The sequence below is a fragment of the Perna viridis genome, chromosome 14 (genome assembly GCF_037379345.1).
Source record: "Perna viridis isolate PV_CMFRI_1.1 ecotype Kerala chromosome 14, ASM3737934v1, whole genome shotgun sequence".
Classification (NCBI taxonomy): Eukaryota; Metazoa; Mollusca; class Bivalvia; order Mytilida; family Mytilidae; genus Perna; species Perna viridis.
In genome coordinates this window covers 21809574-21824958 of record NC_142458.1, presented here as the reverse complement: position 1 = coordinate 21824958, position 15385 = coordinate 21809574, and the positions used below count along the sequence as shown (strand labels likewise).

General features: G+C 32.2%; 1 protein-coding gene across 1 annotated transcript; it reads left to right on the top strand.

Moving 5' to 3' along the window:
• The first annotated feature begins 605 nt into the window (after positions 1-605).
• Positions 606-13810, top strand: LOC148598636 (glycoprotein-N-acetylgalactosamine 3-beta-galactosyltransferase 1-like). Its single transcript, XM_088561591.1, has 6 exons — positions 606-698; positions 3255-3328; positions 4910-5043; positions 5556-5636; positions 6566-7233; positions 9068-13810. Exons 2-6 carry the CDS (start codon positions 3324-3326, stop codon positions 9245-9247), a joined length of 1068 nt encoding a protein of 355 aa, XP_088417717.1. The 5' UTR covers positions 606-698; positions 3255-3323; the 3' UTR covers positions 9248-13810.
• The last annotated feature ends 1575 nt before the right edge of the window (positions 13811-15385 follow it).

Below are 15385 nucleotides of genomic sequence, written 5' to 3'. Positions count from 1 at the left end.
TGTGAATTAAAATGGGATAGAGGCAAGCTAGTGATAGCAATAGAGAAACATGAGTACTACAGGAAAGAATGGAAGGTTAGGTACCGACAATTTTTATACGGTGGGCTGGGGCTGGAATTATTTTGAAAATAAATCTAAAAAGAAATACTCACCCTTGGGCAGAAAAAAATTCAATATTCTCCCATCACTGAACAATAAATATTTTCAAATAAAAATGTTTAACTCGGGCTAAAAAAAAATCCTAACTCAGTATAAAATTCAGCCCCCACCCCCTCTCCCCGTCCCGTCGAAAAGAAAATATTTATGTCTTAGATGAAGGTCAGAGACATATAATACACGGATGAATATTTATGTTTCTGTTGAACGTGTACAGCGTAAATTATCACCGTTTTTTTCCATTTTTTTTTAATGATCGAATACTGGCGCAAATGAGTTGTGACTTAATCTCCCGATAAAACAGCTCCTCTTAGAACTTGGTGCGGAATCAGAATTTCAGGTTAGGGGGTGTTAAAAAATGGAGGTAGTAATCAAACAAAAATTTGTGATCGTGAACTCCGGAATAGCTCATGTCCCCTACCCGATATAGTACTTCGCTTACTATTGCCCTCCTACTTCCGTATAATGAAACCTTCTAATTATTTTCTTACGAATTTAGAATTATAGCTTTTCTCAAAGAATTTCACATCTGTAAATATAGAGTAAGTGCAAATTCAATCAGATTGCTGTTTTCTATTTCAACGAATCAGTGGTTAATTTTCAGCTATAGAGTGTATAATATTAAAGTCCTTAAAACTACATATTTTGATTCGACATGATTATAACATACATAAGCTCTCATGAGCTTTTCATCGAATATGAATAACATATACAGGAGCTCCATACCAAAATGAAATTTTGCCAAAAGAACAAGTTCTGATCTATGGAATATCCAAAATATTGCTGTGTCTGTAAGAATAATTGGAATGGTTTTTACTGACTAGGTTATTGAGACAAATTGGAGATAAATTATTTAAGATTTTAAGTGTTTCCAGTGTCATGGTTCTGATGTGATGGATCTGTAGAGGAGGCAGCTGAGCTCTCTATAATAAATCCAAATAATCATAATCAAGTAATCATCATAGAGTGCTCATTCCTGCACTTTCTCTCATTTTTTATTGTAAGTTTCCGAGCAGAAATACCAAGCCAAAGGACAAAAATTAAACTTGCTATCAGGTAAAACTTGAGAATTTCAAACTGTTGGCCCAGAGCTGGTGTCTGTTGGAATTGCTACATGTTGAACTAAATTTTCCTCGAAAGTTCGGAATCCCATCTCAAAATCAAGTAGCCAAAAAAGAATGAATGTATGAAAAATTATAATTTTATTAAGCCTTGAAAGAAATGAGCCCTGTTGTTTGAGAAAACAGAGTTGTAGAGCTGCTTTTCTACTTATATTACCATGTTTTCTGGACTATAAATCGATATTTTATTTCAGCAAAGTGTCGGCCTCGACTTATCGCCCACTTTGACTTATATAAGGATTTTTCAAGAAAAAATGTTCATCTACGATGCATTTCATTAGATTTGGTTAGTTCACTTTTGATGGCTTTAATTCAAAATTTTTGGTAAACTGCAATCAACGAAAGCCGTCATTCAGACAGTCAAACTGACGATTGAATTCAAATATTATTGATCATTGCAGCTATCCTTTATGAATGAATACGACGATGTTAATAAAAACATTGAAATCTTGAAACCGTTAAAATATATAAACAAACTCTTGAAGATACGATAACAAAACTCTTTTTAACTGAGAAGACATTATCAAGTGTTCTGGTAATATGAAAATTTATACCCATTTACAGTACATGTATCTCGTAATACAATCGCACATGGCTCAAATTATAATTAGTTAAGGTGTTATCTAATTGGTTAATTGTAACCAAATTTGCAGGTAACAAATTATCTTTTATTGTATTTTGTAATACCTGGTAATATTGTTTATTAATTACCGCTCGTAATTATGACCAATTCATCAAACAAATTTCTTGCTTATTTCACACATGGGTGCCCATGTTTGACATGTTTACGATTTCGTACACCTGCTGTTCTAAGGCTTCAGATCATTGACACCCCATTCTATAAAAATAGTTGGAACTCATAGACAAAATACACTTTAACAAAACTTCAATTATTACTTCAATTCAGAAATATTATACTTAGTAACATCGCTGGGATAATATGCTGTTGATAACACACCGCTCAACTCAGATCTCCACTGACACCTACAATATAAATGGGCATATCTGACTCTCAACTTATCTATGTCTGTTTGGTCGATTTTGGTCAAAATTTGACTTATACTCCATATCGACTTATAGTCCGGTAAATACGGTACTAATATGGATGCCAAATTTCAGCTGATAGTAAATCTATATCCAACAACTTGACTACTTTTTCGCAAGTTAATGTTAAAGTTTTTCTTTTGAACTTCAGTTGTTGGGTCCATGTCAAAATTTTTCCCAACTGCTACATTTGTATTACCTGAAACTTGTCGGGATTTGTCTGCATTTTGTTCAGTTTAAACTACTCTATCAACTGATTTGACTCCATTTAAAGGGTTGATATAAGATTTCCACAGTCTGGGCTTGAAAATGATCGTCCGCATACATGTACAATGTAGTTATACATGTAGAGTGATCCATATTTTATGAAGAAAAAAATATTGTTTAAAAATACATTAAAAAGGAGGGGACCCAATATAGAGCCTTGTGGTACCCTTTTATAAATGCCAGTCGAACTGCTAGGAATGTTTCTGAATTTGCAGTAATTTGCTGTTTTCTACCAGTCAGATAAGATTTTAGTAAAGAGACAGCATGTGGTGTAATACCATTCAAAAGCAGTTGATCCACAAAAATTTCATACCGATGCAGTTAAAGGCCTAAGAAAGGTTCATGAGTAGTGTGCCAAATAGTAGTTTTTATCTAGGGCCTCACTACAATTCTCCAGCAGTTTTAACAGTGGCACCCATGTCCCTTGCGAAAGCACATAAATATGGATTAAACAGAGCATAATCTAGGATTCACTGAATGGGAGAAGTGACTTCTCCCTTCCATGAGTGATAGGGAGAAGTGAGTCATGAATGGGGAGAAATCATACTCTACTGCTAGATTTTTTTACTTCAGATCGCAGGTAGGTTATGAGAATCCATAAGAACTTGTGACCTTTCTTCTTCATTTCAGACAAACTATTCTCATGATTTTCTGTCTTCATTTTAGGAGAGAAGAAAAGATTTATAAATAAGTGATGTGACAATAAGTGGACAGATATCTGAAGGAGTAGACATAATGAGGTAAAACATTCAAATTGCTTGACACGTTTACTCAAAAAGTCATCTTACAACAAATTTAAAGAGTAATTTTTATTTGACTTTAAATGTAACACCTCATTACACCTGGATTATATATTGGAGATTTACTCTTTATATATGCCAATGATTTTATGTGAAAATATTATACACTGTACATCTATGTGACTGCATGGTACTAACTGAAACATCCACAAAAAGCCTGTTGATTGAATACATTGTACCAAATTCAGGAGTGGATGGGAAAAGTCTTTTGTCTGACAGATTCTTATTTAAAGAGATCTGTATAAAAAATCAAATAAACATGTAAGCCTGTAGAGAATGAAAAAAAAAGATGATTGAAATATTGATTTCAAGTCAAGTTATGGTAAACACTAACAGATTAATACATGTTGGCAGAGATGGGTCCGATTACTTTCAATTACAGTTACTTTATCAAATGTATTATTAAATAAAATTAATGGTTACAGCATTTTTTAAAGTAATTGATTAATTTAATGATTACATTGGCAAGTAATCATGATTACATCTGATCATGATAAGTTAACAAATCACTATGAATTAATTGATAGGTTGGGAACATTTTGTTTATGATATTTGTATTTTTCATAAGGCCTTAAATTCTTTGAATTTAACAGGTAATATTATTTTTTAAACTATAGTAGAACGTCAACCTTCACCAATTTATTAACCACATAGATCTATAAAATATATACAAGTTCAATATAACAATTTGTGACTTTCACTTGAATTTTAAGAACCATTGCACCTGTTTCGTAAACAATTATGTCCTTAGGGATATTATATAAAAGAAAATAGCCATAATACCCTTGGTTTTTACTTTTGTCCTTCTTATAAAATTCATTAAAACAATTGTATAGGATCTTTTGATAGCTCTTACAAACATTTTTTTCATTAAAATAACTAGTTTTTTTTACTTGTTGGTATTGAATTAACATTTTGTAATACCATCACAAAAAAAGAAGAAGAAAAAAATGAAAATTTACACAAAGAAGCATTGAATGATAAACAATCATTTTACTCTTTTTTTGTTGTTGACATGATGCATTATCCATAGATACCATCTGAGGCTTTAATATTTTCATTGTAATCATAATGTAATCATAAAGTAATCAGAATTACAGTGTATTTTGAAAAGTAATTGATTAAATTAAATTACATGTAATCTGATTTTTGGCTGATTAATGATTTCAAAGATTGCTTGAAGAAATGTAAACAATTACAGCTGATTAACGATTACAATTACAACTACCCCATCTCTGCATGTAGGTTTGATATTAGTATCACTATATTTGCCCAATTAGTTGGGCAGAGAACATTTGAATGGTAACACAAATACATAAACCTAATCTATTGTACTTTGCTGCAATAGTGAAAATAGAGAAAGATGAAGTACTTAAAATGAGGTGACCATAGTTACATGTAGTTACATGTACCTCCCTTAGGAGTTAAAATTTCTTTAACATTTGTTTTTTAAGTGTTTTCATTCCTCTCTGACATTAATTCTGGTTCAAATTTATCTTTTCTTTTTTTTAAATATTTCAGGTGCACTTTTAATAGTGTAAGACTGAAATCCTTCATTAAATACCATAGACCATTTTGGAGACTGTATTTGAAGTACCTTACAGTTGCCTGTGTGATATCGTTCACTTCAATGCTATGTGTAACTCTGAGTGAAGGTTGGTAGCACAATTCTTTCTAACCTCATACTTTACTTATACAACACAAATTTTTACGCATTATGCAGATTAGCAATCTTAAACTAGTGGCATTGTTGTTTCCTTTATGTAGGCATTTAGTTTTAATGTCATAACTTCAGCTATATTTCAATTTTTTAGTCTTAGTGACATTATTGAAAATTTTCAGTGTGTCTAAGTTTGGTGCTTTTGTTGCTACCACAAACAAAGCAAAAATTAGACACTCACAAAAGAAAAACTACAGTATATTGTAATGATCTTATGAAATACACAAATTCAAAAACACTTTTTAAAGTTTTCTGAACATTTGGGAATTAGTGTCCTTCGACCACTATAGAGCAAACTTTATACACACATGTACCTACCTGTATTCCTCCATAAATTAGGTCAAAAGGTAAGAACATAGGATTATGCCGTGAGGAAGTGTTGGGCTATGTGTTGTATTTGTTAATTATTTTGGTAACAGATATAATTTGATGAAACTGTATTTGTAGATTTAGTTGACTGGTTTGCCTCCTTTCATACTAGAATTGATGTAAAGAGAATGGCAGCTCAGTATGCTGATGATAAAACAGGTATTACTATGCGTACCTATTAACCCTCTCAAAATCCTTGAAAAATTTAGAATCTCTCACATGGAAATGTAAGATTTTTTGGAAGTTTTTGTTTAAAATCACTATTGGTCAGAGAGTAGATCTCACCATTTCCAAGACAGAAGAAATTTTCATCAATCTGTTCACCAAAATTTTATTCTTCAATGAAAATCTTTGTAAAAACATGTAGCTCTTTATTTTAGCACAAAATATCAACTTTTTGTTAGACTTTTTTACTTAAATTTTGGTCATGAACTTTTTTCTTAGGAGGACAAAAATTGGTTGGCAAGAATTACTTGCTGGTGAGAACTACTCTTTGACATATATTTTCAGGAAAATATACTAAATAATTGAATTTATACACTCTGACAGTATCAGTTGTAGAGAATCTCCCACATGAACTGTTCTGAAGGCTAACAGGTATTCATGTCATCTAATTATATTCCTGACATTTGGTTGGTCACTTTGATTCATATACATAACTCAAGTTCAAATGTAAAATACAATACCTACAAAACACCACATATTTGGGATACTAGTACATACAACACTATAAAAAAACAAATTGTTTCAAGAGATATCAACATGCAAAAACTTGGAGATTTTACTTTCTATAGGCTAAATTTTACTGCTATTGGTAACCAGAAATGGATACCACATTGTGTATAGATTTAAAGTAACACTTCTTTTAAAGAGGTAGACCTAGGGTAAGGGACATAACTCTTACAAGTCATTGGAACATTTTACATCAATCTTATGTAAGCATCAAAGTAACTTGGACTAATTTCATTCTGTTCCAAATGAAAGCTTGATAGGCTTTGTTGAAATTTAATATGGTACAAACATATCACTGATTTCAAGAGTTATTTCCCTTACTCTCTGTCTACCTCCTTAATGCCTTTTTTTTCCAGTGTACCAAAACACTACAGCTGCAGATGAAATGTATAAGAAAGTACGAGTTTTATGTTTGGTAATTACTGTGGATGGACATCGTCAAAAACAGATACCTGTGGTTAATGCCACCTGGGGTCATAGATGTAACAAAATTCTTTATGTCATGTGTAGTAATGCAAATCATACTGATTTCTTAAATTCTTGCACAGTAACAGAATCCAAGCGGCATCTGATGGGAAAAGTTCGTTTAATGTTTCGTCATGTTTATGAACATTATTTGAATGATTATGATTGGTTCTTAAAGGCTGATGATGACACATATGTGATAGTAGAAAATTTACGCTTCCTGTTATCGTTTCATAATCCAAATGTAGCTGGATACCTTGGTTACCATTTCAAACGCCAAATGGCTCAGGGGTACATGAGCGGGGGTGCAGGATATGTCATCAGCCGCCAAGGTCTGAAAAAAATGGTCGAGGAAGCATTTAAGGAAAATGTGTGTGCTGTGGACGGATACGATGAAGACCTGGAAATTGGGAAATGTTTACAAATGGCGGGAGTGCATCCATTTGTGTCTTATGATAAATACGGTCGTGAAACATTCCACACAGACAAAGTTTGGCAGCATATATATGGCACATATCCTAGTTACTTGGACAAGTACTCATGGAATGGTTTACAAGATGTAAGTGAATTTTGATACAGTTCAATCTGTCTAAACCAATTTCTGAAAAAAAATGAAAACCTGTCTACAGCAGACACTTTAAGGGATCCCTTTATAGTTCATAAATTTAAATGTATTTTTAACATGGATGCTTGTCTAAATCTATCTCTGAACAAAAATTCAACAAATGAAAACCTATTTAAGCCAATCTCTGAAAACCAATAACTTCCTAAATCAGACACTTTTAGAAATCTCTTTATTACAAGTTTAAATGTATTTTTAACCTGGATGCTTGTCTAAACCAATCAAATTTTTAAATAGGATTTAGACAGACTTCACTCTATCATGTACTATAGACTTTGAAATTTTGAAAGAATGATATTGTCACAATTATTGAGTCAAGTGTTTTGTGTTGATGTAAATAAACAATTTGAGATCTCCCAGTTTAATTTCTTTTCTTAGAATCTTCAAATTTGACCTTTGAGTCCTAAGATATTCCTGCAGACGGTTCTTGATACTGGTTAACTTAACTAGGAAAATTTGTTTAATATTTTTGCAGTCTAGATGTTTTTTTGCACAATGACTTAAGTTTGTTATTGTTTGCTAAACTGTATTTAACTTCATTGAAGAAACCACTTTGAACAGCATTTTTTTCATGTTACAGGTTCTACCCCAAATACATGTATATGTTCATGTATAAACCAGTTATGAATATTTCCCTGGTTTACAGTAAAGAATGTTATCATTAAAATTTGGCTTTTCCTGTTGAATATATTTGATAGCCTAAAAATCACACAGTACAAATGCCAGGTTTATTTACTGTAAACTGTGAAACTTACGAGCAGTTCTAATATGACATGCTTTAAAGGCCTTTGGACCCACAGCCATGGTTAAATGGTGATAAGGAAAAAAAAATTTTTTCCTTTCACCCTACCCAACTTTTTTGTGCCTACCCTGGAGCACTGCTTAAGCCTAGATTACAGTACAGCTCGTAATTATCAAGACCCCCATCCCCCAGCATCACCTTTATCCAATATACATCAGGAAATGACTAATTTACTGAACAGCTACATTTACCTACTGGTGGTTTATAGTACAGTTAATTATCATGCACAGGTGGCTTATCTCAGTATTTTAGAATTAATATAAATATAGAATAAAAAAAATATTGTGTTAAAAGCAAGTTTCTTTTATTTACAAAATTTTAAATATAAATTCACTTTTTTGTGCCTACCCTGAAGCTTAAGTCTAGATTACATTTTGTACATGTATTTCTCTATTACCTCAGTGTAAAATGTTTTTGAAAAATAAATTAATTTCCCTACCTACATCTACCCTAATTTTTTTGCCGGTAGCAGTATACAAGGCTATTATTTTTTATGGCCTAAACTGTGCAATTCACAATTCACAGTTCTAATATGATATGGTTCAAATTTGGACCCACAGACATGATTAATGATTGATTATTGGGGTTTAATGCCCATACAGACATGGTTAGAATGTGAAACATTGTACTAGTAAATGTACATGTATGACAGATGACTAACTTCACAGTAGAAGTGTATCCACAGTGGTTTCCTTTTCGGTGTACATACCGGTAATGTACATGTCACATTGTACATCTACATTCAGGCTGTGTCTTTTTATTACATGAACAAATTTTTCCTATAAGTCTTTCAAAGGTTAAACTGACATGAACTTTTTTCTTTTCTGAAAATTTTGATATAATTTTAAGAATGATAGTGAATTTTAACTGGGCAAGGCTACATCATGTATATTGATCATTGAAATATTAAAAATGGGCAAAATATTCCTGGTGAAGAGTTGTCAGAAATCTGTTTGTTTCTATTTGCAGAGTGTTGGATGTTGTAGCCAGTTTTCTGTAACATTTCACCATGTCAATCCACAGACCATGTTATTGTTACATCACATGTTGTATAGGACTAGTGTTTATGGTATTCATACACCACTGGATATTGATGACATGTTCCACAGTGCTAAAGTTCTACCAGTTTGGCATGGTAAAGGGAGATAACAAATTTAAATATTGTTTGAAATCTTCAGTAAACAAAATTGTCATGATCAAATACCCTTCTGTTTTCCTCATTGAATCAGAATCTCAATGCTCTCTCCGTTTTTAACCCCTGATGCCATTTTAATGGAATGTTGTTCAATTTACTACAAGTGAACAAACACATGTAAGGATGGGGGACAACTTTTTTTTTTAACATGAAGATTTTTTTTGTAACTTTTTAATAAATTGAATGTTCTCTCAAAGCTTAGATCCTGAAAATATTATGCTTTGAGGGTCTTTAAAATTAATAAGATATTTAAAAGGGGGAATAGAAATTCTGCTTAGGAACATGATGAAATTTACAAAAAATGGAAAATACTTTATATTTTTTGTTAAAACAATGAATAATACTCAGAATTCAAATTATTTCAATAAACCAAACCTTAAATGGTATTGTATTACTGGTGCAAGTGAATGTAATAGACATCTTTTTTCAATTTTTTTCAAGGAAAATTTTGAGGCCATTGGTTTGTATATACTACATTACTGTAATACAGATGTGCTACATGTCTGTACTAAGATGAGATGGCATTGTTACTTTCAGTGTTCAGTGATGAAAGCTGAAGAATTGAAGTTCTTATATTTTGATATATAAATGTTTGATGTAGTCATTAATTGTTAGTCATACGTTTGTGAATCCTCAAAGTTTGCAATATTAGAATTATGGTGCTTCATGTACATGTAGTTACATGTATCCTATAGTAATTACATGTAGGTTTTCAATGGATATGTATGTCAATTTTATCATATCTATTTTTGAGTTCATACTGCTGATGCTTTAGTTTTTTATGTGCTGTCTTGTTTTTTTTGCCTTAAGTTATACCTGTTTAAAAGTGTGAGGAATATAGTGATCATTCTGTCCATTCCCAGTTCTTGTCTGCAACTCCTCTCAAACGGCTGAATGGAATTTGATGAAACTTTCACAAATTCTTTATCACATGATGTCATCATGCTCTTTCATTTGAATGACTTCCTATAAGGTTTCTAGGGTAGGATCAGGGAGTATCATTTTGCCCACAGATTTTCTAGTTTTATGTGTAAAAGTATTTTGTCATGTTGTGTACAGTGGGAGGGTGGGTCATTTCTGTTTCCATTTTTTTTATAGTTTTTAGTTACTTATAGAACAAGATTTATAGTTTATATATATATAAATGTATATTGCCATATAGTTTTCCTTACATGGAAAGAAATTTGAGTCAGTAATTGTAATATCATTCATTTTGTTGTTTTGTTTTTTTATTTAAAAATCATTAGTGTATATTTACAGTGTGCTTAAGTGTCACTGTCTTAAGAATCAGGCAGTGAGTGAAACATGGTATGTAAAATCCCATCGTTTTGAAAATGATATTTGACCATTTTCACAGTTAGAATCAAGGAAAAAAGACACCATTTTCCATATCATTTTGGTACATTGAGTTATACATATGTAATTTCGTGGAAATGCATTGAAAATGAACATTTCAAGAGCAGATAACTCTTATCTAAAATATCCTTTTTCTAACATTCTATTGAAAAATATACGAACAAATCAAGTGAAATTATCTTTTTGAAACAGAGAAATCATCCTTGAGGGAAATAGTTTTATCAGATCGATGGGTATTTGACATGCATGTTTCTGATTTTTCCCATTTTGCCTGATTCTTACAGACTTACACTTAAGGAGGTAGACCTAGGGTAAGGGATACAACTTTCACAAATCATTGGAACGCTTCTATTTAGTATTTTACATCAATCCCATGTAAGCATCAAAGTAACTTGGATTGATTTCATTTTGTTTCAAATGAAAGCTTGATAGGCTTTGGTGAAATTGAATATGATACAAACATATCACTGATTTCAAGAGTTATGTCCCTTACCCTAGGTCTACCTCCTTAATTATTGGTGTATATTGATTAAGGCAAGCATTATTTTTTTTCATTTACAATATTCTCGAGGGCCCTATATTTGTTTTTTTTTCTTATTCTAAGTGGTGAAGTGAAAACTGCAGCAAATATTTGCTAATGTGCAGTTACAGGTATTTTTTTAATTTTTGTAATTTACATGTACATGTACATGTATTTATGCTTGATAAGTCTTTATATTTCTATTCTTGTTTGTTTCGCATTATATGTTTATTTACTTTAATGGTTGTGGTTATAATTTTAACATTTATATCTTCCCTCAATTAAAATCAGTTGTTCACAAAGGTCCAAATCTATTTTAAACCTGTCAAAATATTGGTTTGGGTTTTTCAAGGTTTTAAATACATTGGAAGTGACATGATGTGTCTCATTTAAAAAGGTTTTCAGAATATTCAGGGTTTGACTTGGGTAGATTTTACTGTATTTTTTTGCAACCATTCTATTTTAGCAGTCAAAATGCATCTACTGTATATTTACAAGTGATATACAGTCATTGACTGAATATAACTTTCTGTTATGACGTCACAAATGTTACAGTGTTTTGAAGTTACTAGGATGTTGTCTGTTTTGAATAAAAAAGGTCTTTTCTTGCTTAAAATTCCATTTTTTGTTTAAAATCTTATTGCAGTATAAAGATCATAAATATAACAGTGCACTGAATGACAAAAACTTTGATATATAAATTTGGCTCAAACCTGTAAAAATGCTTAACACAGTCTCACATTTTCCCGCAGTTCTAAATCTCATCTGAATATCAGTTTTATGTCATATCAGTGCACTGTTATTGTCTTTATCTCCTTCAACTACTGTTAAAACATTTACAATACCTTTAACAATATAATACATGTAGTATGTATTTTTTTTTGTTGCTATTCTTGTAGTAGAAGCCAAGATGTAAAAATGAAAACATTCAAATCATTATTTAGTAAATAGTCAGAACAAATTATAAGAGTCTGCTTCAATTTTTTTTTAAATTGTTGACGAGGAAGTAAAAAAGGGTAATGGGGCACCCTCAATAGGGACAAAGGAGTGCCTTATAACTAAGAATTGTTTTCTGTTTGCATGAGAACTAAGAATTGTTTTTTTTGTTGTTGTTGTTGGCTTGGAACCTAGGAATTGTTGTTTTGCTTGCCTGATAATTTAATTTTTTTTTTGCTGGCCTGAGAACTAAGAACTTTTTTCTGTTGGCCTGATAACTCTTGCCATTGTTAATGTTTCTGGTGCTAGTATATGATTCTGGTTCATTTTTTTATTGCAATTTTCTATAATGGTAAGGTCAGTAAATTAGTTTGAATTTTTTTTTATTTGGGAAGAAATTAATTTAATACATTGTATACATCGTATATTTTTGTTATGACGGCAAGATAATTCGTAAAAATAATGTTACATTTTATTTATTCATAGTTGGATATCTCAGGGTAAGTGAGACCAACTATAAATAAATGTTATTTTTAGCATTTTACTATGTATCTATTTGGTGTAAAAACTTGACACAGCATTATAACATTGTTTAAATAGTAGAAGAAAATATGCTTGCCAGTAACCTTTAATTTGGCCCAGTTTTTCAAAATTTCATCCACTGGACAACTTGATCAGAGTGTACCAGATTTAAACATAAGGACATATGTCACATGTATAAGTTGTACCAGATTTATCTTGGGTTACAAATGTAACATGCATTAATTGTATGAGATTTATCCACTGGATACATTGTGACATGTAGAAATAGTACAAGGTTTATCCTTGAATAAAAAGGTCAAATGTATAAATTATACATGATTTTTCCACTTGATACAAATGCCACATACAAATGTATAAAAATACTAAATTTATTCTTTAAGATATCAAACAAATTTGGTGACTAACACCCAGTTTTCATGTATTCTACAATGAAGAAATTTATCCACAGCAATTAATTTTTTAATGATTTTTTTTCCTGCTCATGACTTAAGAAATTGGTTGTGAAAATAAATTGGTTTACAGTAGATTGTCTCAAATTTGTCTCATGATGAATAACTGAGCCCTCTTAGAATCCATGGTGTCTGTGATCAATATTTAAGTTATATTTGAGGTACATTGGTGTAAGTTATATTTTTCTAACTTAAATCTAATGCAATTTTAAGTTTAATTTAAACTTCAAAATATTTATCAGTGAAAAGTTTCTGAGGATTTACAAAGAACTTAAATATGAATATATGTACATATGTATCACATTTTATTGTCTGTTCCAAACAAATTACCAGTTTCTAAAATAATTTTTTGTGCTTTTTTTGCTATATTAAGCTATCATAAAAATGATAAAGTTAAGACTCCAGGCCTTGATCTTTTGACAGGTAGCTGCTCTTCAGAAAAATAAGTTTTATTTCAGGTCAGAATCAGTGTTTTCTCAGAGTTACCCAGAAAACATTATTTACTTTAATTTTTGTTATTACTTTTGTTGTTACCAAGTTAAACATCTGTGGCCCTTCGCACAAAAATTTGTAAGAGTAAAATTAGTCATAAGTTATGACGTCACAATACTTTTATTTACTATGACGTCATAACTTACGACTAATTTCACTCTTACGATTTTTGTGAAAAGGACCACTGTATTTAATGGATATGAAATAAAGTTATTTTTCTATATCCTCTTTTGTATTATTATTGAAGAAAAGCATTCTGGTTTTCAGTCTACAAATTAGGTTACTAATTCTTATTCTTATGATATTTGTAGAATGTTTAGTAAAACATGTGAACTTCACATGCAATACAGGTTCAACCCTATAGTCATCCATAACATGCTGTCTATGTCAGCTAGACAAAACATACATTCATGTACACACCCATGATGACTGTTGTCACTTCATGTCTATTTGTTGGATATACCCTTGAAAAACTCATTTCAACCATGTCGTAGACGACAATCTAAACTGTGACCTGTTTCTCTGTCTATCAGGTGAGCTATGATCTGTAAATTCCAGGTTTAATTGTACCTCTGTTTTTCAGTTTATGGTAACAACCGAGTCTGTGGCCCGTTTCTCTGTCTATCAGGTGGGCTGTGATCTGATTGCGTCATGTATCATTGTTTCTGGAAAAAAGACACGGTTCAGGCTGTGTCCAGTATCCTAGGTTACTCTGTTTATCCATATCATAAACATAGTGGCTGTGACCTGTATCCTAGGTTACTCTGCTTATCCATGTCATAGACACAATCGAGGCTGTGACCCGTGTCCTAACTTTTCCTGTTTACCCACGTAACATACCAACATAGACACAGTCCAGTGTCTCTTTGCTTATCCACGTCACATGCCAACATAGACACAGTCGAGGGTGTGACACCTGTCCTAAGTTTCACTGTGTATCCAGCCATGTCACATACATGTACCAACATAGACACAGTCGATCCTGTGACCCGTATCCTATGTTTCTCTGCTTATCTACGTCACATAAATATAGACACAGTCGAGGCTGTGACCCGTGTCCTAAGTTTCTTTGTTTATTCACGTCACATGCATACCAACATAGACACAGTCGAGGCTGTGGACGGTGTCCTAAGTTTCTCTGCTTATCCACGTCACATGCATACCAACATAGACACAGTCGAGGCTGTGGCCGGTGTCCTAAGTTTCTCTGCTTATCCACGTCACATACCAACATAGACACAGTCGAGGATGTCGCCGGTGTCCTAAGTTTCTTTGTTTATCCAGCCATGTCACATACATATACCTACATAGACATAGTCGAAGCTGTGACCCGCGTCCTAAGTTTCTCTGTTTATCCACGTCATATACCTACATAGACAGTCGAGACTGTGACCCGTGTCCACAGTTTCTCTCTTTATCCACGTCACATGCCAACATAGACACAGTCGAGGCTGTGACCCGCGTCCTATACGGGTTTATACACATTTTTTACGGAAACAGGTGTCTGTGTTTTGTAATGTCGAAATGTTAATACTAAAAATATTTTGAGTTTTAGGTTGCGTTTTTATCGTCCGGGTTAAACTCGGGTTAATGAGCTACATGGACATGCATTTAAGTGGATAACATTCATTTAATCTTTGAAGTGAATTGCTGCGATTGAAATCTCTTAAGAGAACAACGCCAAACCTAATAGTTCACCACTTCTCTTAAGTATGAAGAAACGCCCACTACTCTAGATCATTATATATTGTATAGTGTAATTGTCAACAGGGCAACTTTTTATTAGTATGACAGAC